The 28,000-nt window shown below is 37.1% G+C and overlaps 2 protein-coding genes and 1 pseudogene across 2 annotated transcripts in view; all 3 read left to right on the forward strand.

Annotated features, from left to right (window-relative positions):
* Positions 1-3,169: 3,169 nt before the first annotated feature.
* LOC113299948 (C2 and GRAM domain-containing protein At5g50170-like) lies at positions 3,170-8,580 on the forward strand. The gene is made up of 9 exons (XM_026549080.1): positions 3,170-3,674; positions 4,344-5,546; positions 5,656-5,838; positions 5,916-6,199; positions 6,392-6,508; positions 6,753-7,015; positions 7,118-7,298; positions 7,420-7,692; positions 7,808-8,580. Exons 1-9 carry the CDS (start codon positions 3,290-3,292, stop codon positions 8,030-8,032), a joined length of 3,114 nt encoding a protein of 1,037 aa, XP_026404865.1. The 5' UTR covers positions 3,170-3,289; the 3' UTR covers positions 8,033-8,580.
* LOC113296231 lies at positions 8,219-9,232 on the forward strand (annotated as a pseudogene).
* Positions 9,233-16,008: 6,776 nt separating this feature from the next.
* Positions 16,009-28,000, forward strand: part of LOC113296232 (polygalacturonase inhibitor-like) — a 47,778-nt gene continuing 35,786 nt past the window's right edge. Inside the window, exons 1-2 of the mRNA XM_026544551.1 lie at positions 16,009-16,012; positions 16,482-17,030. Of these exons, the coding sequence (XP_026400336.1) occupies positions 16,009-16,012; positions 16,482-17,030 (553 nt within the window). The remainder of the gene's footprint in view (positions 16,013-16,481; positions 17,031-28,000) is intronic.

The raw sequence follows: 28,000 nt of genomic DNA on the forward strand, positions 1-28,000 counted from the left end.
TACACTCTTGTAATCATATGTAGAAATTGACCTTTGTCCGAATTGTCATACACAATGTATGAAAATTGCATTAATTAGCCTATTTCTTAAACTTAATGCTCCTAGGAATTGAACTTAATTAGCTCAAGGCGTTAGGTTGTTCTTTGGGTAGAATTCACATACGCAGCTCTAATGTGTGTGTTGATGACTTAGGAAATTTACGGAGTATTCTTGCAATAAGGTATTCTTTGGCTTTTGATGATAACGAGATTAAATACGAATTCTAATCATACATTCAAAACTTGTTTTCTAATGAAGATGAAGCATTTATCCAATATTTTCTCATCCTTGATTTGCGTGCTTTATTGTTTTGTTTGCTTTTATTTTACTTTTAGTTTATAAAAATCAGAAAACCCCCTTGTTAGTTATAGGAAACCATAATTGAAAACCCAAGACCTCTCTGTGGGAACGATCATTTCTTGCCCTTGGTATATTATATATTTTAAGTTGTGAGAAAGTAATATTATTTTTGACGCATACGACAGCGATCAGAACCTGTTAAGAATTATGCTAGACAGAGTGTTCAGTTCGAAACCCTAATTATGATCAATGGATGATGAACAGAGAATCAACCAATGGATGGGATAGGACCGACTATATGAGGTGATGGACTATGCTATACTAGTTGCTTCATTTCCGTAGTGTCTATACCGGTTTGTCCATGCACACAAAACTTTTTCCTTATACTTATCCAACCATTGCTTCCGACAATACGAGACGGCACTTGGATACCCTTTGTTCCAATTGGAAATAAACTTGTCCAAATTATTTTCGTACGTATCCTCGGTAAGAGACCAATAAACTTTCTCCCAATCTCTTAGAATTTCCAACCACTTTTTATGATTTTCATTGTATTCATTGTCCACTTTCTCTTTGATCTTTCCTCTTTCTTCTTCTTCCGGTGATAGTTTCTTCGTCTTAACTTCTTCCTCAAGCTGAGCAATCATTCTCTTCTTATATTAATATCCTTTTTTTTTGGGTTCAAACAAAGCATGAAATTTTTTTACCATATTTTGACGTATATGATATGTACATAGGAAAATTTGTGCATCCGGGAAGACTTCGGATATTGCATTCATTAATGAGTTATCTTTATCGGTTATGACGATCCTCGAAAGATGATTTTCCCAGAAGAGTAATTTCCATTGTCGTGACGCCCAATTATAATTATAATCCTTCCCGTTTTCCATTAAAAACCAAGCCAATGTGAATGATACCTTATCCGATGTTTTTCCCACGATGTTGAACAACGACATATTGTATTTGTTTGTCTTGTAGGTGTAATCCATCACAAGAATCCTAAAGCATGTATGAGCCAATTGTGCAATCAAAGGATGTGAAATGAATATCTGAAGGGGCTTGTTGTCCAACCCTCTTTTAATGATACGTGTGTGGTTGTGATCCCAGGCCATCTTCTCGAATTCTTGCATAACCTTCCTATCTTTCCATTCCACCCTTCTAATAGTTGCCTGTGCGCTATAAATTGTACTTAGAGAAGAAACGTTCGTCTTATCCTTTTCCCTGAAACCTCTCAGAATTTGTCTTGGTTTAATACATGCTTTGGTCAATCTCTTCACATCCTCCATCTCATGAGGTTTTAGCTTCACAACTAATGAGTGGCCAACGAAACTTTTCGGTCCTCGTGGTTAATGCGGCCAAACCACACCTCACATTCCCATCCCTCGTCTCTTAAATTGAATACAAGCTCAAAAAGACAATTATCCTTCCTCGTATGAGTCTTGTATACCCTATTAGTCTTCTTTGGATATTCATAACCCTTTCTCTTGTGGCTATTCTTCTCCTTGTACGACCCACTACTCTCGCAAACCATCTCGAACAGAAAATGTGAACCTTGGGTATTCCTCACCTGCACACACATGTTTTTATTAGCCATCTTTTAAGCCTAATCGATTGCTTCCTGTTTAGATGTTATTCCCTACATGAGGACAACCACGGGAGATTATAAGGTTCATTATAAGAAATCTCGAAGTAATGTTCAAAATACTAGGTGAAAAATATTCTTTGGTAACATACCAGAGGAATTTTATAATATTCCGAAGTATCCCGACCAAGCGGTCTTGCATTTGTTGGATCAATGCATGTCACAATCTAAGGAACAAATGAAAATAAAATTAAATTAGTTCAAAAATAGATACATACTATGCCGGACCACAGTTCCGGCATGCTCGGACTACACCGAAACTGAAGGCCAAATTTGAACTGCTTCCGGCATAATAATTTAATTGGAAATCAACGTCGGAAACGTGTCTGGCGGCATGCTTGTTATCTAAGATTCAACGCCGGTACACAGTGCCAACATCATTTCTCTCTTAACTACCGTGCACCATTTTCACCAAAAAAACTTTTCTCTCCTACTCTCACCTCACCTAAATAGTAATACACAGTAATCATTTATCAAATAATCTTATTAATTTTCCAACTATAACTAAAAACTAAACATGATTAATGAGAAGTAGATTAAGAATTAATTAAAATACATAAATACGGATTGACCTTGATTTAATATTGAAATTCCGTTTTTGTCTTTCTCCTCCATCCCTCGACTAGTTTAACGATCCCAATCCCGCTTTCTTCTCTTTTTGTCGACCTTCAAAATACGAGGTTCTGAAAACCGGCTATTCTCCACCATCATTTTTGTTTTTGTTTTTGTTTTTTTTTTATGCATGTGTGAATTCCTTTTCCATTTTTTTTTTTGTCCCAACAACAGCACTACATGTTGACACTTTGCACTTTACCTCCGAGTCAATCCACTACAGCACTGCATGTATGACACTTTGCACTTTACCTCCGAGTCACTCATCTAGGCGTGTGCACGTCATGTGAGTAACAAAGCACCTCGCTTAGTCTTTAGTCTGTACCCAACTACCAAACATAAACCAAGAAATAAATCTGTTTCCAACGGATTATACCTGATCTGAAATTTTAATGCTAACGAATTCATTAAATATTTCCCACACCGTCTTGATAGAAAATAGTATTATAATGAGTCGGTTTCAAATTCAAAAACTCATCTATCCACGTGTTGTTTCATGCTATACTCCACGTTTGTCAATGGACTATCCCCACCCCCCAACACTTCCAAACTCCTAAACCATTTCCAAAACGTCTCTAAAAGCTTGATATCATCCTCATCTCCTCTGGATTCTTAGGATTTGGGTTTTCATCATAAATAAAAGAAAACCAAGTGATCAACCCAGAAAAACTCAAAGAGGAAGAAAAATAAAATAAAATGAGGCTTTATGTGTATGTACTGGAAGCCAAGGAGTTATCAACATTGCAAGGAGGAGCAACAAATGCATTTGTGAAGTTACAAGTTGGTAAATACAAATCGAAAACAAGAGTTTTGAAGAAAAATGTGAATCCAGTATGGAATGAAGAGTTTGTGTTTAGGGTGCATGATATGGAGGATGAACTTGTTGTTTCTGTTTATGAATATAACAATGAACAAGATCATGGGTTTTTTAATAATGTTCATGGTGAGTTATTGGGCAAGGTTAGGATTCCACTATCGTCAGTGATTAATGAAGATAAACAAACTCTGCCTCCTACTTGGTTTTCTTTAGAGAGAGATGACAATAGTAAACAACAACAACCTCTTAATGGCAAGGATTCTGGTATGTTTTCACTTTACCTTTTCCTCTTTCGATCAGTTTCAGTTTCGTTTTCATTAGTTTTTTTTTTTCGTTTCAATTATCAGTTTCCAAATCCATTTGAAGGAATTACCAAACAAAAGATAAATCGAATTTAACGAAAATGCAACATGATAATAGACCCCATTTAAGTGATTGATCCTTTTAGTTGCTTTGGTTTCAGCAAATTTGACTCTTTTGAAAATTGAATTTTGCTGGATAAAACATAGCATAATTGAACTGTCCCGTCTGTGGAGAAGACGGATTATGGGTAGGGTATATGGATACCCCCGTCCGACCCAACCCGGACCTCAATAAAAAAAAACATTTTAGGATATAGGATTATATTCATGTTTAATTTTTAATGTAATATAGGATCCGAACAATTTAGGATTGAAAACCTTGAATTCATTTGGGTCTTTTTACATTCAATTTCTATGCAATGTGACGATGTTTCGAAATGGCTATTTCTATAGAAGGAAGTTATAGAAAGAACAGTCCTTTATTGAAATATCTTGTGATGTGTTTGTAGTTTGCACCCGAGGAATAAAATAATTATGAATGTGAATCATGTTAAGTTGTAGTTGAACTTGAGTAGTAAAATTCCAATACAATGCTATTGTAAACATGCATTATTTTGTTGATCAAATTTAGGTATGGTTCTTCTCACCCTGTTATTGCGCGGAGGAGACAACAGTCCTGTTCTTCCCCGTCCTTCACATTCACGGGAATATGTTAGCTCTCCGGAACCATTTCATGATATTTTAAACACTAAAGCTCTATCCCGGAAAATCCCTGAAGGCAAACATTTGATGAAGACGCTTGCTAGTCGGTTAGAAAAGATTTTCCATAATCATAAGCATGACGATGGTTTTAAATCTGATTCCAGAAATGAGGATTATCCATCGGATATATCGTGCACAACTTCTGATTATGAGGACTGCATGGATGAACCTCTTTCTGCCATGAATACTTTTGAAGATAGCATGGAGTTAATGGAATCTAGAAACGAACAGCGGGATGTGCCAGCAAACTTCATGGGAATTCTGCTTGATCAAACATATATGGTTTCGCCTAAAGATTTGAACATGTTTCTCTTCATGCCCGATTCACAGTTTCGTAGAGAATTAGCAGATCAACAAGGAGCCACAGATTTACAAGAGAGCTCATGGGAATGGAAATTAGGGGAAACATCGTGTTTAACCAGAACGGTTACGTATTTGAAAGCTGCGACAAAGTTAGTTAAGGCGGTCAGAGCAACAGAGGAACAAACCTATCTGAAAGCCGACGGAAAGGAGTTTGTTGTCTTTGTAAGTGTGAAGACACCCGATGTTCCATATGGTAACTGTTTTAACATAGAGATACTTTACCGGATAGTACCTGGACCAGAGTTGTCTTCAGAAGAAGAATCTGCCCGTCTTGTAATATCCTGGAATATTAACTTCCAGCAGAGCACAATGATGAGAAGTATGATTGAAGGAGGGGCTCGGCAAGGTCTCAAGGAAAGCTTTGATGAGTTTTCCCACTTGTTGGCTCAGAAATTTAAACTTCTGAACTCCACTGAAATATTGGATAAGGACCAAGTGTTGGCAACAGTTCAGACTGAGCAACAGTCGGATTGGCGAATGGCTATTGAGTATTTCTGTAACTTCAACGTCTTTTTCACTATTTTCATGGTATTATATGTTGTGTTGCACATCCTATTATCAGGACGTGGCAAATTTCGAGGATTGGAATTTAATGGGTTGGATTTACCAGACACCTTTGGGGAGTTGTTCACCGTAGGAATCTTGGTTCTTCAAGTTGAACATGTATATAATATGATAACACACTTTGTACAGGCTAGATTGCAAAAAGGTTCACATCTCTAACAACTTTAGAGAGTGAAATTCAAGTGTATATAATTGTATCCATCTTTACTATTGATGATAAATATATTTTGATTGTGTATTTGTGTTTTCTGTAGGAAGTGATCATGGAGTCAAATCCCAAGGTGATGGATGGATGCTCACAGTAGCTTTGATCGAAGGAAGTGATATTGCATCTGCAGATTCGAACAGTTTTTCAGACCCCTATGTAGTTTTCACATGCAATGGGAAGACTAGAACAAGCTCGGTCAAGCTTCAAACATGTGATCCTCAATGGAGCGGTGAGTTATCAAGTGTCTTTGGATTTTCTATTTTTAGCTGGAAGTTTTCTGCGTAGCTGACCAGTAATATTATGCAGAGGTACTGGAGTTTGATGCTATGGAAGAACCACCTTCAGTGTTGGATGTGGAAGTTTTTGATTTTGATGGCCCTTTTGACCAAGCTACCTCACTTGGGCATGCGGAGATCAATTTTCTGAAGCACACATCTACAGAACTAGCTGACATTTGGGTAAACCTTGAGGGCAAACTTGCTCAAGCCTCTCAGTCCAAGTTGCACTTGAGGATCTTTTTAGATAATAATAATGGAGTTGAAACCATTAAAGAGTATCTTACTAAGATGGAAAAGGAAGTTGGTAAGAAGGTAACAACTATTCTTCAATCATTTTAAGGATTCCCTTGCACCGTACTCACAGTATAGCTGTTCAACTGTTGGTTATCCTTGATAGTTCACATCCCAGAATATTGGTCAGTGGTTTTTCCTTAGACTGTGTCATCATTGAAGATGGCCCTTAATTTATTTTTTAATGTATAACTCATGCTGTATCCTTTGCAGTTAAATCTCCGATCACCTCAAAAGAATTCAGCATTCCAGAAATTGTTTGGTTTGCCATCAGAAGAATTTCTTATCGACGACTTCGCGTGCTCCCTGAAGAGAAAGATGCCTTTGCAGGTGCGAATTATTACTTCTTTCATTACATTCCTTCACCAATTGAGGTTTTTATAATAACTCCCGTGCCGAAAACTTGTCTTGGCCTACCTATTTCAGACCGTGTTTGGCTATTGACGATGTTTCTAAGAAATAGCTGGAGTATGACTGTTACAATAAAAAGACCAGCAATATTAGTCTGCATAGCTTACAAGTTTTTGTTTTTCTTCAAAAGTGATGATTTTTACTGAAATCGGTACTGCTGCAGGGCCGCCTTTTTCTATCCGCCAGAATAGTCGGGTTCTATGCGAATTTGTTTGGACATAAGACAAAATTCTTCTTTCTCTGGGAAGATATTGATGATGTTCTAGTAGTCCCCCCATCTCTAGCATCAGTGGGTAGTCCCTCGCTGGCTATTATTCTTAGAGCAGGCCGTGGTCTTGATGCGAAGCATGGTGCGAAGTCTCAGGACGAAGATGGAAGGCTTAGATTTCACTTCCAATCATTTGTGTCTTTCAATGTGGCCAGCAGGTATTATGTTCTTTCTGAATATAGCGGTAAATTATACACATAGTCTTCTAAGTATTCGTGCTTGTACTTCCTTAAACTTAAGCTGGTCCGTTATACTAACAGAACAATCACGGCATTGTGGAGAACAAGAACCTTAACCCCCGAGCAGAAAGGAAAGATGGTAGAAGATCATCAAGATCAAGATGGAAAAACTATTCAGATTGAAGATACTGGATCCTTTTTGGGTGTGGAAGATGATGATGCCAATATGTCGAGAGTTTACTCTTCAGAACTTCCGGTAAACGTGAGTAATCTATATGACCTTTGCTACGCCAATTGTTTTCGGCTTTCTATCCCTTTATATGTTTTTGACTCGGTCTCTTTTGTGATTGAACATATATGTGGATGGTATTTGGTGATGGCAGATTACATTATTGATGCAAATGTTTGACGGGGGTCAGTTGGAATACAAAGTAATGTTGAAGTCTGGTTGTGTTAATTATGCAACTACAGAATGGGAAGCTGTAAAGCCAGATGTTTTTGAAAGACATTTATGTTACAAGTTTAATCGCCATGTCTCGATATTTGGAGGAGAAGTAACTAGCACCCAGCAAAAATCCCCTACAGATGACGGTAAAGGGTGGATTGTGGACGAGGTTATGACCCTCCATGACGTCCCGTTCGGCGATCACTTCCGTGTATGAAAAACTAGATCATTCTGTTAAATGATAATATTTACATTCACCCAACAATCAATATAGGTAACATTGTTGGCTGTTTTCTATTCCTGATTTTGTTATTTTCTCAATACAGGTTCATTTGAAGTATCAGATCGAGAATGTCCATGCTGGTTCTTCTGCACCATGTCAGTGTGACGTTCATTTGGGGATAGCATGGGTGAGAAGTACCAAGTTTCAGCAGAGGATTACCCGAAACATAACGGAGAAATTCTCCAATAGACTGAAGGAAATTTTTGAGCTGGTGGAAAGAGAAATTCTTTTATCTACCTCTCCCCCACACGATGTACTTACACTTTGATTACAACGACAAAGAGAAAAATTGCATTTCATAGACGGTAGGTGAAAGAAAAATTTCAGTCTAGCAACATAACAAGGTCCAGCTGTCCTCCTATATATAAGAGACAACTCTGATCTCTCATCTGCTGACATTCAATAACAACTTATCTTTTCACAACTTCTTCTGGAAGCCCATAACACCATGAAAATGGAGAACCCATTTCCTCTCTACCACTGGCTATTCCTTTTCTGGTTGGCTACTGCTACCATGATATCTCCTTCTCATGGGGATTTAGGAAAATGCAATCCCAGGGACTACAAAGCACTTATGGGTATTAAAAATTCACTAAACATCCTCAACACAGATCTACTTTCATGGGTTCCGAATACAGACTGCTGCCACTGGGACGGAATCAAATGTGATAGCAAAACCGTGTAAACGACCTCCACATCTTTGCAGGTGACACCACCGGACAAATTTCATCCACACTAGGTGACCTTCCTTACCTCGAATCTATAGTTTTCACTCAATTTGGATTTATAAATGGTTCAATCCCGCAATCTATCACAAAGTTAAAGCATCTCAAAGTGTTGGATCTCGGCGATATGAGTCTGTCAGGGCCGATTCCAACCTTCCTTAACCAACTCACTAATCTCACTTACCTCGATCTCTCCCTGAATAAATTCTCTGGTTCCGTTCCACCCAACCTATCGGACCTTAAGAAATATCGGGACCATTCATCTCGACCGGAACAGACTCACGGGTTCAATCCCGGAGTCTTTTGGAAAATTTACTGGTACGATACCTGATCTTTACTTGTTTGGCAATAAACTCACCGGTCCGATTCCGAAATCTTTAGAAGCTTTGAATATTCGCCACATCGACTTGTCAAGGAACAAACTTGTGGGGATGCATCCATGCTGTTTAATCCAAACCATGGTCTGACAACACATATCGATTTGTCGGGAAACCAGTTAGAGTTTGATCTAACAAAGGTTAAGTTTCCAAAGAATTTGAATTGGTTGGATTTATCACGTAACAAAATCTTTGGCGGAATCCCTGAAGAGATTAAGGATTTGGAGAGTTTGGAAACGTTGAAGATCGGTTACAACGAGCTATGTGGTAAAATACCAGGTGGAGGGAACATAAAGCGTTTCAGAAGCACTTCATTTTTTTCTGTTAGATTTTGTAAAACACATATATCAAAATAGTTTCGTGTTTCATTCCTCCATTCAATCTGCCTCTTATACAAGATATACAACCCTAGAGTTCGACCTTACAATGGACTGTCCATAACAGTTGAATCATTGGACTGTCCATCACAGTGGAATCATTGGACTGTCCATAACAGTGGTGATAACTGTGAACTGAGACTGTGAAGATGGGTCTTGGGTCTCAAACTGAGACTGTGAAGATGGGTCTCAATCCAAGAGTCTCGAGCCCATAAATATAACTCTCCTAATACCCTCCCTCAAGACGGAGCATGGAGGTCACACATGCCCATCTTGGACATAAGAAACTGAAACTGAGCTTTCCCTAAAGATTTAGTAAAAATGTCCGCCAATTGCACTGTTGTAGGAGTGTAAGAAGGCGTAATAAGCTTCTGCACGATAGCATCTCTAACCAGATGACAATCAACTTCAATATGCTTTGTTCGTTCATGAAAAACTGGATTCTGAGCAATATACAAAGCCGATTGACTATCACAGAGAAGACGCATTCCATGTGGATGATGAACTCCCAAATCACCCAGTAATTTTTTCAACCATTTTAATTCACACGTCGCCGCTGCCATAGATCTATATTCCGCTTCAGCTGACGAACGAGAAACAATATGTTGCTTCTTAGTTTTCCAGGATATTGGAGAATACCCAAGAAGAACAAACCAACCCGTCAACGAGCGTCTAGTTAAGGGACAACCAGCCCAATCAGAGTCACACCATCCTTTCAAATTAAGACCACTATCAGAGCGCAACAGAATTCCTTGCCCAGGATTCTTCTTCAAATATCGAACCACACGAAGAGCCGCTTCCCAATGTGCTATTCTCGGCAGTTGCATGAATTGAGACAAAATATGAACAGAATATGCTAGGTCTGGCCGAGTCACGGACAAATAGATTAAACGCCCAATCAATCTTCGATATTTTTCCACATCCGTGAACAAATCTCCTTTGTCCAAAGAAAGACGGTGATTAGTTTCCATTGGAAATTCTGCAGGTTTTGCACCTAATAAACCTGCTTCCATGATGATATCCAACGCATATTTGCGTTGACACATATAAAAACCTTGTGCACTCCGTGCTACCTCCAAACCCAGAAAATACTTCAATTTTCCCAAATCTTTCATCTTGAAGCATTGTCCCAAGTAACGTTTGAATTGATCAAGCGCAACCAAATCATTACCCGCAACAATCAAATCATCCACATAGACCAAAACATTAAGTTGGGTTTTTCCCTTAGTCATGATAAAAAGAGAATAATCAGAATATGATTGCCGAAACCCATAATTCTTCAAAGCTGCAGACAATTTTGCAAACCAACACCGAGGAGCCTGCTTTAAACCATATAAAGATTTTTTCATCCTACACACCATATTAGACTTACCTTGAGAAAATCCAGGTGGTATTTTCATATACACTTCTTCTTCCAAGTCTCCATGAAGAAATGCATTATGTACATCCATCTGATGTACTTCCCAATTCTGAATTGCTGCCACAGCTAGGAAAGTCCGCACTGTCGTCATTTTCACCACTGGTGCAAATGTCTCATTGTAATCCAACCCTTCTACTTGATGATTCCCAAAGATCACCAGTCTAGCTTTGAGCCGCACCAACTGTCCATTCTCATCATACTTCTCTGTGTAAATCCATTTACTACCAAGAGCTTTCTTTCCCGGCGGTAATTCTTCTAATTCCCATGTTCCTTGTTCTTCCAAAGCTCGTATTTCTTCTGCCATTGCCTTACGCCATCCTGGATACTTCATGGCTTCTTTGAAATTTTTAGGCGCAGACCCAGCAGTAATTGCTGCAAGAAACTTTTTATGAACTGTAGAGAATTTATCACAACTAACATAATATGTCAAAGGATACGGCGTACCTGAGGATGACGATTGTGGAGAGTGAGCATGAGATGGACTATTTTGTCGTACAGTGTGCGTTACAAAACCTTTGAGCCTACTAGACGGAATCTTCTGTCTCCTTCCTTTACCCATACTAGCGTCCGTCACTTCCTTCGAGACCACAGGGTTCTCAGTAATATATTCTGGGTTCTCAGTATTATCTTCAGGGTTCTCAGTAATGTCTTCCGGGTTCTCAGTAATGTTTTCTGGGTTCGCAGTAATACCTTCCTGGTTCCCAGTAATATATTCTGGGTTCGCAGTATTTCTTCTGGGTTCTCAGTAATGTATATTGGGTTCTCAGTAATATCTTCTGGGTTCTCTTGCTGCACTATTTCTTCATCATCACTCCAACACACGTCATTATTAGCCTGAACTGTCTCAGTTGGCTGATCAGGTACCCTAGATATGTAAGGAAACTGATGTTCATGAAACTCTACATCCCTTGAAACTAAAAATTGTCTCTTGTCTAAGTCATATAATTGCCATGCCTTCTTCCCAAAAGGATAACCCAGAAAGACGCACTTCTTCCTCGACTTGCAAACTTATCCCCTTTACTACTTTGATCATGTGCATAACACAAGCAACCAAATACTTTCAACTGACTATATGGTGCCGGTTTCCCAAATAGAACTTCATATGGAGTTTTGTTATTTAGAACCGGTGTAGGCGTACGATTAATCAAATACGCTGCTGTCAAAGCACATTCTCCCCAAAATCTGATCGGTAAATTTGCTTGAAACCTCAAAGCTCTTGCCACATTCATTATGTGCTGATGTTTTCTCTCAACTCTTCCATTTTGTTGAGGTGTTCCTACACAGGATGTCTCAAAAACTATTCCATTAGTCTTAAAGTAGCCACGCAATGCATTAAATTCGGTTCCATTATCACTTCTAACAATTTTGATTTCTTTACCAAATTGACGTTTCACAAGCGCAATAAAGTTAAGAAATATTGTTGCAACCTCAGTTTTGCTTTGAATTAAATAAATCCACACACCTCTTGAAAAATCATCTACTATTGTCAAAAAATATTGTGCTCCAGAAGACGAGCACGTCTTATAAGGACCCCATAAATCTATATGAACCAAATCAAAACTACAACTGGATTTGCTCAAACTACTAGCAAAACTACTTCTACGATATTTTGCACGTGGACAAATATCACACGCATCATTATTTTTCTTCAATAATCTACCCAGACCTGGTAACCGTTGTAACACTTTCTCTGATGGATGTCCCAATCGCTGATGCCAGAGCTCATACGTATCTTCACTCACCGTAAGCACTTTAACTGGAGGCACACCACAGAACATATATAGTCCACCTCGTCGCTCACCCACTCCAATCACCTTCCTCGTCAACCGGTCCTGTATAAGACATAAAGTGTTAGTACATTGAACGTTACATACTACCTCATCAATGAGTTGTGTAACCGAAATCAAGTTACAAGTTATCTGTGGCAGATAAAGCACATTGTCCAATCTCAAACCACCAGGAAGAATAACTGTTCCTATTTTCTCAGAGTGAGCATATTTTCCGTCCGGCAGTCCCACTGAACATGCTCTAATATCTTTCACATTTATCATATCATCTCTTTTACACGTGACATGATTTGTAGCTCCTGTGTCTATAATCCAAGATGTTTGATTTGTCTTACCTTGGAGTTGGGAACTGATTTTTCTTGAATTTAAATATTCAAGAACCTGCTGAACTTGACTTGCAGTCACGCCTGTCAGTCCTGATGCATCTCCTGAAGATCCAGTGGCAGGATGAGATGATGATGTTGCTCCCGAGATGTTCAAATTATGCGCATGTATATTGTCTTGTCCTCTACCTCCTCTGCTGTTCACAAAACCGGCACCAGCACGTCCTCTACCACCAGCTCTACCACCAGTTCGGCCTCCTCGACCATATCCTCTTCCACCTCTTTGTCTGTCACCCCACCATTCCGGGTATCCAATCAGCTGAAAACACCCTTCCTGTGAGTGCCCTTCTCGGCTACAATGCTTGCAAAATTTGTTAGGATCATACATATTATTGTATGGACGCTGATCTGACTGAACCTTGAACGCCATAATATTTTCCTGTGTCTGAGACGACACAACTCCTTCCCCCAATTTTAGACGTTCCGAATTAACCACAGCTTGATAAGACACATCTATAGATGGCAGTGGTTCTCTTGCCAGTAATTGTTCACGCAGGGAGCTATACATGGTATCCAAACCAATCAAAAAATAGTGTAAGAAATCTTCTTCTCTCAACGTACTAACCTGTGTTGCAATGTTACACGTGCACTGGCCACAACTACACTTTGGTATCTTCATGTACGTCACCATCTCATCCCATATCTTGTTCAATCTCCCATAGTACACTGCAACCTCCTCAGTTTTCTTCTGTTTGCATTCACTTAAGGAAGCTTTCAACTGGCAGATCCGAGTTCCACTTACAACACAAAATCTCCTCTTCAAGTGCGTCCATAACATGCTCGCATCATCATAATCCCCCAACGTTGATCTAATATTTGTCTCCAATGTATTGCTGATCCAAGAGACCAGCATCGAATGCACTGCAATCCACTCCTCTAACTCCTCAGGTTCGGTTGGTTCTTTGACGGTTCCATCAACAAAACCAAATTTTCGTTTGGCTATCAATGATCTTCTCACTGCCCTAGCCCATTCATCATAGTTTGCTCCCTTTAATATAATAGGTGTGATGATAATCCCTGGTCCATCACTTGATCCTAGATGATATTCTGGTTTCTTCTTTTGCATGTTGTTTTCTACCTCTTTTCCTCTTTTAGATGATTCTGTATCATCCGCCATGTTTACTGTTCTAGGGTTTATTCGTGTTAATCAACTCTGGCTCTGATACCATGTTAGATTTTGTAAAACACATATATCAAAATAGTTTCGTGTTTCATTCCTCCATTCAATCTGCCTCTTATACAAGATATACAACCCTAGAGTTCGACCTTACAATGGATTGTCCATAACAGTTGAATCATTGGACTGTCCATCACAGTGGAATCATTGGACTGTCCATAACAGTGGTGATAACTGTGAACTGAGACTGTGAAGATGGGTCTTGGGTCTCAAACTGAGACTGTGAAGATGGGTCTCAATCCAAAAGTCTCGACCCCATAAATATAACTCTCCTAATATTTTCATAATAAGTGTCTCTGCGGGGTACCAATGATGAGTTGTAAGAGAGAGTAATTTCATTACAAAGGTCTTGTAACATTAAGATTCAAAAATCTTAGTTCGTGTAATCTCCTATTATGGGGTTAATCTAGTACTTTATATTGTTGTTGTTGTTGTCAGGCATCTACTTGAACACTTGTTTTAGTTCAATTATCTTATTTTGCTAATGAAAGTAAGATCCCGAATTGCGGTGTTCTTACACTCAAAAAATATGAAACCAACGACCCGGAACAAGAAAATTCTAATTTGGTTACTTAGAAAGCTAAAGACATCTTTTTGCGTCATTTGAGACCAACAAAAATAAGAAGATTCATGAGTTACAGTAGATAAATAAGAACATAACATAACCTATCAAATAATTTGGAACGCATAGTTGTACATAACCGGAATCAAAAACTTCCGCAGGACAATTTTTAGCTGCCTCATTCAATATAAACTGCATTAACTGGTTCCATTCTCAGCATTTATTAAACTATCTTGTCAACATCAAAGGACTGAACTGGGTGGTTTGAATCAGCCTAGTGGAGCACTGGGCAGTGTGGCATATCAAAGTGGACCGTGGACTATCATTTTGACTTTGAAATACAATATGAACCGCAACTTTTTATAAAAATGGGGTTCCAACATTTTTTTTGTTGGAGTTCCAACAATTAAATCAAGATTTCACATGGGTAAAGAAACTAAGGATATTAAGATTTAATTGTGATCTCAATTCTCAACCTCTTACGGAGCTCAAACATCTTAGTTGCTAAATACCCCCAACAGAAATCTGATTTACCTAAAAATAACGAAGAAGCAAAGAAGCCGTCATTAGCTAGCATTGCAATTTTGGTTTGAACTGGATAATTGTCGAGTCTGAAGTTTATAGGAGAGGCAAACATGACAGCCTTGATGATAAGAAAGTTCAAAAACAGATGGCCAAAGACTTGACCTTTCTACGACATAATTGGCAATCCATCGGAATGCCTTTAATATCAACACTGAATTGGGGGTCCTGGAAAGTAATTGGGGGCCTCCTATTAGAGGATAAAAAAGGTCACCCAATCCTAATTTGGGTCACCCCGTATTCAAATATTTTAGTAATGTCTAATCTATCCCTTATCTAATTAGTGATAGTCCCACTTAATTAAAGGTAATCTTACTTAATTAGTGCAAAAATTTTAAAATCAAATTCAATTTTTTTTTTCAAATTTTATGTTTGCAAAAAAAATTCTCATGAAATTTTAAAAAAATTAACGACCCTCAAGAATCGTCATTGTTTCGGTGACGACTCTAAACAGTCGTTATTGCTAAGGGTCGTTGTTGGAACAATAACGACTGTTTAGAGTCGTCACTGAAACAATGACGATACTTGAGGGTCGTTATTTTGTAGAGAATTTCATGACGACTTTTCATACAAATTTGAGCCGAATTCTATTTTCAAACATAAAATTCGAAAAAGAAAATGATTTTGATTTTAAAGTTTTGATTTTGATTTTAAAATTTTGATTAAAAAAACAATTAAAAAATAAAGGATAAAACAGTATTTTCACTTTACTATTGATACACCCCTGAAAGTTTTGGGGTGCAAACAAAATTGGTGAGGCCCCCAATTATTTTCCAGGGCCCCCAATTAAGCCTTGTTTAATATACGTACTTTCCAAATTTTGGCCATCACATCCAGGCCCTTGTGGACGGAAAATGGGTCATTTGTCCAAATATATTTAAAACATGGTTCAAATGGACGAGTAAAAATTATTATGGGTGAAATGGACACCAAAAAAATAGCAAGGATAAAACTGGATTCATCCTGACTTAAACTTAAAAAATAGCAAGGATGAAACTGGATTCATCCTGACTTAAACTTAAAAAATAGCAAGGATGAAACTGGATGCATCCTGATGTAAATTAAAAATAAGAAAAAGTATTTGAAAATGGATAGGATGAAACTATTTACATCCTGGCTATTTTTAAATTTTTGTCCATTTAAACCATATCAAAATCTAAATGTCTTTTTCACCCAAAAAATTGTTGATTTTGGTCTTTTTAACCAATTTTGCGTTTAAACATTCAATACAACTCATCTTTTCGCAACTTCTTCTCTCATTCAGTCAAAACCACGAGAATCCATCACGAATGTCCTCTCTACTACTCACTCTTTCTTTTCTTGTTAGTTACAACTACCCTGATATCTCCTTCTCATGGTGCTTTAGGAAAATGCAATCCCAGTGACTACAAAGCTCTTATCGATATCAAGAAGTCTCTAAGCCCTTACGAGTTTTCTTGGGAGTTAAATTCATGGGTCCAAAATACAGACTGCTGCGACTGGCATGGAGTCATCTGTGATGACAAGTCCAACCGTGTACAAGGACTCAGCATCTTAGGAGGTGAAATCTCTGGCCAAATACCATCCTCAGCAGGTGACCTTCCTTGCCTCTTATCTTTATTTTTCAGGAACATTAAAAACATCACTGGTTCGGTCCCGCAATCTATCACAAAGTTGAAGCATCTCATAAGGCTGGATCTTTCCTATTTGAGTCTGTCCGGGCCGGTTCACGACTTCCTTAACCAACTCACTGTTCTCAATTTCCTTGATCTCTCGTACAATCAGTTCTCTGGTTCCATTCCACCTAATCTCTCCGACCTTAAAAATATACGAACTATCCAACTCGATGGGAACAAACTCACGGGTTCAATCCCGGAGTCGTTCGGGAAATTCACCGGTACTATACCTGAGCTTTACTTGTCCCGCAAAAAACTCACTGGTCCGATTCCGAAATCTTTAGGAGCTTAGGGATATCGCGAGATTAACCTATCAAGAAACAAGCTTACAGGGGATGGGTCTATACTGTTTAATCCAAACCACATTTCGACAACATTTATCGATTTGTCGAGTCGAGGCACCAGTTTGAGTTTGATCTTACAAATGTTAAGTTTCCGAAGGATTTAAATTGGTTAGATATATCACATAACTAAATCTTTGGCAGAATCCGTGAAGAGATTAAGAGTTTGGGAAGTTTGGAAATGTTAAAGGTGGGTTGCAACAGGTTATGTGGTAAAATACCAAGAGGGAATATGGAGCGTTTCAAAAGCACTTCTTTTTTTTCATAACAAGTGTCTGTGCGGGTCACCATCGATGAGTTGTACGAGAAAGTGATGAAAGTCTTGTAACTTGGCATCTTGGAATGTTAGAAAATGATTTTCCTTGGTCACTTTCCAAGTTAATCTTTGTACGTAAATATCTACTCATCATATTATGGATTAATCTATAAATTATTGTATGGTGTTCTCAGACATCTAATTCAATTATCTCACTTTTCAAAGTATTATATCACGAATGTAAACTACTTTTAAGACAACAATCCATGCACAGATTCTGTCAAATTCTTATTTTCCATTTACCATGTTGTGCTGCTCCTGCATTCATTTATTATTTCGATGTGCTAGCTGAGCATACGGTCTCTTCGAATTGCCTCATTGCATAGTGGTTTGGAACCTGTATTTGATAAAAGAGGCGTAGCAGATGAGTGTAGTTTATCAAATTAGAATTAATTTAATTACTCTTTAGAAAAATGATCCTGACTGCTCTATTTTCTGTCGGCAGATACTCATTACAGTAGAACCTCTATATAAGAATATTATTGGAATTACAGAAAAATATTCTTATATGGAGGTTATTCTTATATAGAGTTCTACCTTGAAAACATTAAAAAAGAATTGTTATATATGCATCTAGAAAAAATACATATATACGCATCGGAAACATCATAGTGTATCTGGATAGTAGAATTACTAGTTAAGCTTTGTTTAGTTTTACAAATAGGGATATATGAAGCTTGATGTATAACACAACCCACACAAAACTCAATCACGACACATAAAATCTTATTGCGGTGTGCAAATGAAAGCACCAAACCCACTTAGAAGTAAAATGATCGTACAAAATGGTTACAAGAATTTGTTTATCTTAAACAGTGATGTATGGCAAGACTTATATTATTATTTATATTATAATGTCAATTATTCTTATATGGAGGTAAGTTCCTTAAGACGACCTGGAAAAAATATGACTTATTTCAATATGGAGTTTATTCTTAAACATAACTGGCCCAAGTCGGGACCCGAAATTTTTATTCTTATATGGAGTATTCTTATATAGAGGTTCTCCTGTATATTTTTCTGCCACGGTGGTCCATAGTGGTTGGGAATTGGGATTTTTGATTACTAAGACTTGAAGTCCATCTTGAGGGTCTAGCTGTCCTATATAAAGGACAACTCTAATATCTCTTATCTTTTGTTGGGTTAGTAACAACAATATTGAAAATAAACTGAATAGGCACAAGTGATACTTAACTTGATTTGCAGCAACTTGGTGGATGAATCACGTCGAGTAACATCTGGAGCAAAAATTGATAGAGGCACGTATATGATATGCTGATGACCTAAAGACAATATCGCCTGCTACTCCTCTAAACAGAGGGATGCTATAGCTTCATTGACGAGTTACCCCCATGATACAACTATCTTGGCATTCCTTCTCGTAGCATACAAGAGAACGCCCTAAGAACTTGACAGTGAAAAACGACTCAATGAAACCATCTTGTTTCACTCAAAAAACTCATAGAGAACAATGGAAGAATAAAACTTGTTTTCTCTCCTACTCTCTTTTTCTACTAAAAACAAAGGAGTTAATGTTGAGTTGTTTTTCTCTTAAAACATGAAGGAGTTCTTTTTGATTTTTTCATTCTCTACTGAAAACATGAGAAGAGTTTAGTTCTTTTCTCCTCTACTCTCTCCTTCTACTCAAGAGAAAAAAAAAGCCTTAAAGTATTTCAAACGTTAAATACAATGAAAGGAATCTCATACATGTCATAAAAAGAATGAGCAAAATTCTTTCTTACTTAGTGTATTCTTTTTCCATTAAAAACAAGAAAGGAATCTTGCTTGTGTATGATAAAAGAAAATGACATGCGTACAATAGAGAGAAAAGACATAGAATCTCCTGAGTGCTTTTGTGAGAAAAATTGTGTAGTGAAAAGGAGAGAGATATTCTCATGCAAAGACAAGACAAGCAAATGCACAAAACAAGGAGAGAAATCATACAAGATTCCTAGAAAAGGTTGTGCCATGAAGCATGTGGAGAAAAGAGAATATTTTCACAAACTAAAGAAAGTGGCATCATGTTTTATTTATTCATAAAACTGATTTTTTCTAACAATCCCCCACATGAATTATAAAACATATTAATAAAAAGAGAGAAAACAGTGTTGAGGTTTTGTTCCATATACAAAACTACATGGATGAAATTGGACTTTTGGTAACACAATTTGAAGCAGAAACAGTGATCTAATGCTGTCAAAACCGTGGCTAAAGGCTATTTCGGGTTTGGAATGTCTACAAGGTGTACATGGATTAGGAAACTTGCATGACGGTTTGTAGGAGTGTTTTCCAAGTTTAGGGTTTCCAAATTAAGGTGTGAGACTATTCTTAGAATTTCTCTAAGACTTGGGGAGCAATGATTTGTCTACTATATAAGAGGGCTTATATTGTGAATAGAATTCATTCTCTTGGTTAATTCCCTTGGAGAATCCTCTCTTTATGAGAGTATTGGATCACAACCGTTGTGTCCTACAATGGTTGGTGATGGGGTAAAATCTATGTGAGAAGAGAGACTTGCAGTGAGAACGGGTATGGGAGAAATCTAGGGTTTCTAGGGTTCATATGGGAGAAGCTAAAATTCATGATGTTCTTCATGTTCTTGTCTAAAGTCGAAGCAACCATGGCGGTGGAGGTTTATGGAAGAAGAAGAAACAAAGGAAGAGGTAAACTCTTCGTAATATGTCTTGTTGTTTCTAAGTTTAGTGCTAGTGGGTTACGTAACTAGTTGATTATCTAAAGTGTCGATGTAATAACTTGTTATGATAATGAAAGATTCTCGGGGTTGGTTTTGTCCGTGGATGTAGCCTACAAAGGGTAGGTGAACCACGTAATATTTGTGTCGTGTGTGTCTATTATCGTATTGATTATATATTCGTGCTAGTATTATCCGGTTATGCTAATCTAAAGATGTAAGAGACGGATTCGATCTAAGTTATCTAAAGTAGGATGTTTCGTGGAATTGACTTCTACAGAAACATGCCGGTTCGAGATGAACGTAACCTCGGTTTCTCGACAAACATAAGGCATCAAAATTAGGCTAAGGTGTCCTAGAGATTGAACCTTAACTTAGTGAGAGGTTACCGGAACTGCTTGTTGTAACGGTGAACACAATGTCTTGAACCGCCAACAGTGAATCCAATTCAGAAATAATAGCCACACTTGATACCTCAAACGAAAGCTTTCAATCTCTTGTGGTGGTGCCTGTTTTAGCCTTGGGAAAACTATCGGTTTTAATGAATGTCTCTAGAGAATCAACTCAAATTCTCATATGAAGTGGCCCCACTTCCAACATACACATAGGTGACTCCATCAAGAGTGTCCTGCCACACCCCGCTTTAAACAAAGCCATGGAACTCATTAAGATCTCAACAAATCATCCTATCTCATGCAAGTAGCACTATCACACAGTTAAACCATAGGGAGAGACAAAGACAGTGTTGTCTCGATATCACCATAAATTAATTGTCTCATTGAACCTTGATCTTGGATCTCCATTCACAAGGTTGGGTATCCTTCATGGTGATTTATTTTATGAGCTTAAGTCCCATCCCCTTCGATGTAGAGATAACTACCTTTTTTTATAAACCTTTCGTCAAAGAAACTGCAATATTATCGTTGGACCTTACAAAGTCAAGAGAGATAATACCAGTATAAAGGAGTTGCTTCACTATCTCGTGCTTTCTATGAAGCTACAAACTGTGACTCCATAGTGGATCGAGCTATACTTGTCTATTTGTATATCTTCCATGACATAGGCACACCTTCAAGTATGAACATGTACCTACTAGTGGATTTTGACTCATCTGAGTCCTACATCCAGTTGGCATCACAACACCCTTCCATCGCAGCAGGATTCTTCCCGAAACTTAAGCAAAAGTCTGAAGTGCCTCTCAAGTAACGCAAAACTCTGTTGAGAGAATTCCTGTGATCCTGCCCAGGGTTGCAAGTGTACCTGCTCAAACTACTCACAATGTAAGCAATACCAGGTCTTATACAATTAATCAATTACATAAGACTGCTAATTACGCAAAAAATACTCAAAAGTAGAGAAACATCGTCACCCTTGTTCTTTATCAAGTTACAAGTGGGATCAAAAGGAGTAGAAGCATTTTATATGCCTCAGTTTAGGTGCTTGTTTCAAACCAAATAGAAATTTAATCAATTTGCATAATTTGTTCTTATAATAAAACCTTTAGGTTAGTACATATAAATTGCCACATTCAATTCACCATTTAAAATTGTAGTTTTAACATCCATCTGATGTATATATTCGAATCATGAATGGAAGCAATAATAATCATCATCCTAACAGAAGTGATTCTAGTGACAGGTGTGAATAAGTGTCAAAGAAATTTATTCCTCACTTTTTGGTTATAACCTTAGCCATAACCTTACTAGTTATTTCTCTACGGTCCAATCTGTACCAAGTTCTCCTATTGAAGACTTTTCCAGGAGAACATATAAATTCCTTGTGGGTCCAGTGTTCAGACTCTACCATAAGAGTCACATAGACGACGCTAAAACTTGTCTTAGTTCTAATTTTCTTTGTTATACTAGGTTTAGTCTCAACATCTTGATATGGGGTTGACTAGTCGAAGGAACATATGCGAGACTGTCATGGACCTTTTTTCGAGGTCCAATTCTCAAAGGAATTATGTGTTAAAAAAAACAAAGCATCTCTAGATTGCACTACGGTATTCATACCAATGTTATCAATGTCAAATCTTATGACCATTAACTTATATGCACTAGCATGCTTAAGATAAGTTAGGTATACACAATCCATAATCTTAGGTCAAAATTTTGATTTGCTTGGGGGAGAAATAGCCAATACACCCCCACATTTTAGGTATACAGGTCAAGAACACAAAGATGGGTTATGCACCTTGCACAATCTTCTTGGAAGATTAAAATAAATATTTTTTTATTTTACACCCCCACAGTTATCAAGATTTCTCAACATGTTGTTATATTGTATCATTTAACACACGCTGCATAACCAAATTATGGTATTCTACCAACATTATGACTTAACATGTTCATGTATTCATTATCAATTAATAGCATACAAGTTTCACTTTATCTATTAATTAATCATGTTCTATTATGCTAATAGCTCAAAGCATTACATGAACTTATTTCCGAATATCATATCTCATAGTAAGGTAGATAACCACTAGAAATTATATTTAAAATATAATGCACATGTGGAGAATGATAATGTCCATACCTAAAATCTTTTTACCTATTTTTTCCTTCAACTGTTTTTGATAATTGAGTTTCTCAGAGAATTGCTTTCATACCTTAGTATTTTTGTTAGAAGACTCACACGTTTCTTCTGGAGCACGCATTCTAATGCTCCCAACATTAACCAACCTTCTTGTTTGATCAAGTTATTGTACCTCAAAATTAGATTCAAGCAGTCATTAGTAGGTCACAAAATATTGATAATTAAAACCAAATGCTTTGTGTATTCGCAAATCAATTTAAACACACAATCTTCTTGTTGCATCACAATTATTAACCAAACATGTGATTTATGCAAATTTATGTTACACAAAACATATATGATCCAAGTGATTTTGAACATAAAAAATTTGATATACAACTGATCAAAATCATATAATTCCTTGACAAAGTAATACAAATTACCTCTACAAAAGATTATTGCTCATGTCATAAGAATCGGTTGATAGCTACATGCTTAAGTTATCATGAGAATTAAATTTCAACTAAATATCTTCTAAGTAGTCACTACTACAGGTTCCCATGATATGCTCAAAATGATAGCACATCACTAATCAAAGGTTGCTAGACATAATCAAGAGATTACACACATTTCACATTTTCTGGACAGATATGCACAACAATTTTCCAAATGTCTTACTCCTCAAACCGCATATCCAAATCAGATAAATCAAAAAGGGGTTTAAAGATAAGATCCATAACTAAATATATTATTTAGATCAACATTCCCCAAAACTCATACTTATGCCAGAAAAAGTTAATTTTTCAGTAGAGTTTTTTCTTCCTGTCAGAATTTTCCAGAAACGTATCATAGTTTTGTAAAATATTAAATAAATACTTTTAAAACTCCAAAGATCATGAAATTTTGTGGGGTTATCAACCAAGATGTCTACTACATCGTGTTAAAGGATTTAACAACATTCCTCATGAGTTAAGAGATAATCTCAAAACTCTACAGCTCAACAAAAATTTTATTATTTTTATTTTTACTTTTTCACTAAAAAGATGTGCATCTTTAGTTTTCCAAAGTTAGTCAACACCAACAATAAATAAACCAATTAATCATTCAATTTTTATTATTTAAGCCAAATGCTTTATGGCTCTTTTCACTATACTTAGTAGTTGACTTTTTTAACAATATTTTTCTTTATTGTTGTTACAAAAAATTAAACTAGAAAATATTGTCTTTAGAGTGTTGGGTTAGTGACAACAATATTGAAAAAAAATTGAATAAGCACAAGTGATACTTAGCTTGATTTGCAGCAACTTGGTGGATGAATCACGTCGAGTAGCATGCGGTGCAAAATTTGATAGAGGCATGTATATGATATGCTGACCTAAAGACAATATCGCCTGCTACTCCTCTAAGCAGAGAGATGTTATAGCTTCATTGACGAGTTGCCTCCAGGATACAACTATCGTTGGTATTCCTTATTGTAGCATACCAGAGAACTCCCTAAGAACTTAGCAGTGAAAAACGACTCAATGAAACCATCTAGTTTCACTCCAAAAACTCATACAGAAAAATGGAAGAATAAAACTTGTTTTCTCTCCTACTCTCTTTTTCTACTAAAAACAGAGGAGTTAATGTTGATTTTTTTTTTCTCTTAAAACATGAAAACCAAAACATGAAGGAGTTCTTTTTGATTTTTTCATTCTCTAATGAAAACATGAGAAGAGTTTAGTTCTTTTCTCCTCTACTCTCTCCTTCTACTCAAGAGAAAAAAAAAGTCTTATAGCATTTCAAACGTTAAATAAAATGAAAGGAATCTCATGCATGTCATAACAAGAATGAGCAAAATTCTTTCTTATTTAGTGTATTCTTTTTTTCATTAAAAACAAGAAGGAAATCTTGCATGTGTATGATAAAAGAAAATGGCATGCGTACAATAGAGAGAAAAGATGTAGAATCTCATGAGTGCTTTTGTGAGAAAAGTAGTGTAATGCAAAGGAGAGAGAGATTCTCATGCAAAGAAAAGACAAGCAAATGCACAAAACAAGGAGAATATTCTTAGAAAAATTTGTGCCATGAAACATGTGGGAGATAAGAGAATATTTTCAGAAACTAAAAAAAGTGGCATCATGTTTTATTTATTCACAAAACTGAATAATCACAAGAGCTTGGCAGCTTTCGTTCGAGTTATCAAGTGTGGCATCATGTTTCTTGAATAACCACAAGAGCGCCAATAGTGAATGAAATTCAAAAACTAATGTTTCTTGTTCAACCATCCCATTTTGCTAATAAAGTGTTATATTAAGAATCTAAACTACTATGTCTACAATCCATGCACAGATTTGGTTTAAATCCTGGCTTTCTTCCACAATCTCCATTTACCAGATCGTGATGCTCGTGCATCCATTAATTATTTCCATGTGTTAGGTGAGATACAGTCGCTTCAAATCACCTCATTGCAAAGTGGTTTAGAACCAGGATTTGGCAAAAGAGATGTAGTAGAGGAGTGAGATTGTGAAGCTGTGTGTGAAGTGAATGTCTCTAGAGAAAAAACGAATTTTTTAACAAAATTTAAAGGCGGCTATACAAGCTTTGAAGCAAAATATGTTGTGGATATTTTTATATTATACTGTTCTACTGATTGTAATAAGCCATCATTCTCTTGCTCTGACTTGATTTTAAGGTCCTTGGAGCAACAAAAAAAATTTGACAAACTGCAAAGGTAGACATATACGCTTTGAATCCGCAATAATGAGGCAAAGTATATTGTGGATTCTTTTATATGATATTCAAAATTTATTTTTTTTAAGAAAAAAGTGACAATTTTATTAAATATCAGATTAGAATTAATTTACTCTTTTGAAATAAAATCTTGGAAAATCTCTAAGGATTCTTTTCATGCACCAATCCTAAAATTCTGCTGTTGAACGGCTCGTAACTTTGGAAATCAACCGAGTGTCTCTTCCGAGTATATGTTTCATTGTGTCTAAGTGCCTAATCGTTTCTCCTTGTTTGTTTTTGAATATTTTTACATGATGCTTCTGGCTTCTGGGTCTTTGAATTATTTTTCAATTATTTTGGAGTTGTGGCTCTAGCTTCGAGTCTTTAAAGTATTTCTCTGGTGAATACTCAGGTATCTGCCGTGGCTCATATTGGTTGGATTTTTTCATAACTAAGGCTTAGGCATATTTTGGGTTTGTAGTGCTTGCTCTTACCCTTGGATTTACTTCATGAAGGTATTTCATAGACAGTTATGATGAAGATCTCTCTCCATCTTGCACTTCCCAATAACTATGTTGTAAAAGGCGCCCTAGGCGCGCAAGTTGCTAGAGGGCGTCTAGGAAAAAAGCGCCCAAGACGCAAAATAAGAATATTTTTGATGTTTTGAATTTTTCCCTCGGCGTGCCTACGCGCTAGGAAAAATGCACCAGTATTCGAAGATGTGAAACTCCCTAGACTTAATACTACTGTAGAAAAGGTATGGGAGGTTATTGTGTCAACTGAGGAGATTCTTATCCCACCAAATATGGGGATGGAACCGCCACCAGGGAGAAGGAGTCATGAATTTTGTAGATACCATCGTTTTCACGGACACCATACTAATGATTGTAGACTGTATATCTCGAGGAATAATACTTCGTCTGATAGAACTGGGAAAGATGGCCCATTTCTTGGAAAACCCAATATTACCATCTCCACCTCCAGTTCGAGAAAATAACCAAAACCAGTGGGCTGCACCGGTATACCGCATCGAAATAGATAGAGGGGAACAAAGATCAAATTATATCTCCCTAATACACTCCGCGAAGAACATAGAGAATTTTCATGATAATGTGTTAAGGAGGGTACATAAAAGGGATTTCAATGGAAATGAAATATTCAGCGTTGCGAAGAAGGGACCATTGGAGGAACGACAGAAGAGGGAGATCTCATTTTCATCTTTAGATACACCCGAAGGAGGAGCTTCGCATACAGATCCATTAGTCATAACTTTATCTTTTGGAAAACATTCGCGATGGGAGGATGATCCTACAAGAGATAGAAATACCTGGGCGATGGATAGAATATTGGTGGACACCAAGATTTCGGTAGATATTCTTTTCTATCATGCATACAGAACCATGGGATAGAAAGATTACGATCTCGTACCATCAACTTATAATATATATGCATTCAATGGAGTCGCGTCAAGACCAAAAGGCGAATTGGTGGTAAAAATCTTCGTAGGAGAATTGGAAACTGAGGTTACCGTATGCGTGGTAAATATGGATTCCCCTTACAATACGCTCATAGGCAGACCTTGGGTGCATGGTATAAAAGGAGTTGCGGCAACTTTCCATCAAGGAATTCGATTCCCAATGCCAAGTGGAATAGGCGAGATAAAAGGAGATACGAAGGATACGAGAGATTGCAGCGAAAAGATGTCCATAATTACGAAGAGAAACTGAAGAAGAAAAAGGAAAAAATGAAGAGAGTGCTGGAGGCAAATAAAGAATAAGAATTAATTTTATACATGACTAAATCAAAAGAAGGATGAGCAATACCAAGTGAGATTCCCGAAAAGGAGGGGAGATCCCTTATAGCAGTTAAAGGAACCATCTCCAAGCGGAGAACCAATCATGAACTTCGCAGCAGTAGAGCCCACGATTTATTTGCATGAGATCTCAACCCAGCAATTAAACCAATAAGTCAGAGGATAAGAAAAATAGCAATTGCTTCTCATGAGCAAATAGAAACAGAGCTTCAAAAAATGATGGATTCAGGAATTATACGACCAGCGAAGTACCCGGACTGGATTGCGAATATGGTGATAGTACCAAAGAAAAATAAAGGGATACAAATATGCATTGATTTCAGTGATCTGAACAAAACCTGTCCAAAAGACAGTTTCCCTGTGCCAAATATACCACATATGGTAGAATCAGCATCAAGATATCATCGGCTTTCATTGATGGATGGATACTCGGGTTATGATCAAATACCACTCGCAGAGGAAGATCAAGAAAATACGGCTTTCTTCGCTCCAATAGGATTATATTGTTATACGAGAATGTCGTTTATGCTAAAAAATGCAGGAGCAACCTATCAGCGAATGGTAGAAAAATCTTTGCAAAGTGGGTGAAAAAGTGGGGGTACAACAACCACACCCAATATTTCGCTTAGCAATCTGTATGGACAAACTCCAATAAACTTTCTAGAGAATCAACTAGACAGTCACACTCAATCTAGATAAAAAGTATATCAAAGAGTTTATATCTCAATCTCTTGATTTGATATATACTCAAGCAAATTGAAATCTGCGTACGAGTCTTTATAAAATACTAGAGAGATAAC

Source organism: Papaver somniferum, chromosome 7, assembly GCF_003573695.1.
Source record: "Papaver somniferum cultivar HN1 chromosome 7, ASM357369v1, whole genome shotgun sequence".
Classification (NCBI taxonomy): Eukaryota; Viridiplantae; Streptophyta; class Magnoliopsida; order Ranunculales; family Papaveraceae; genus Papaver; species Papaver somniferum.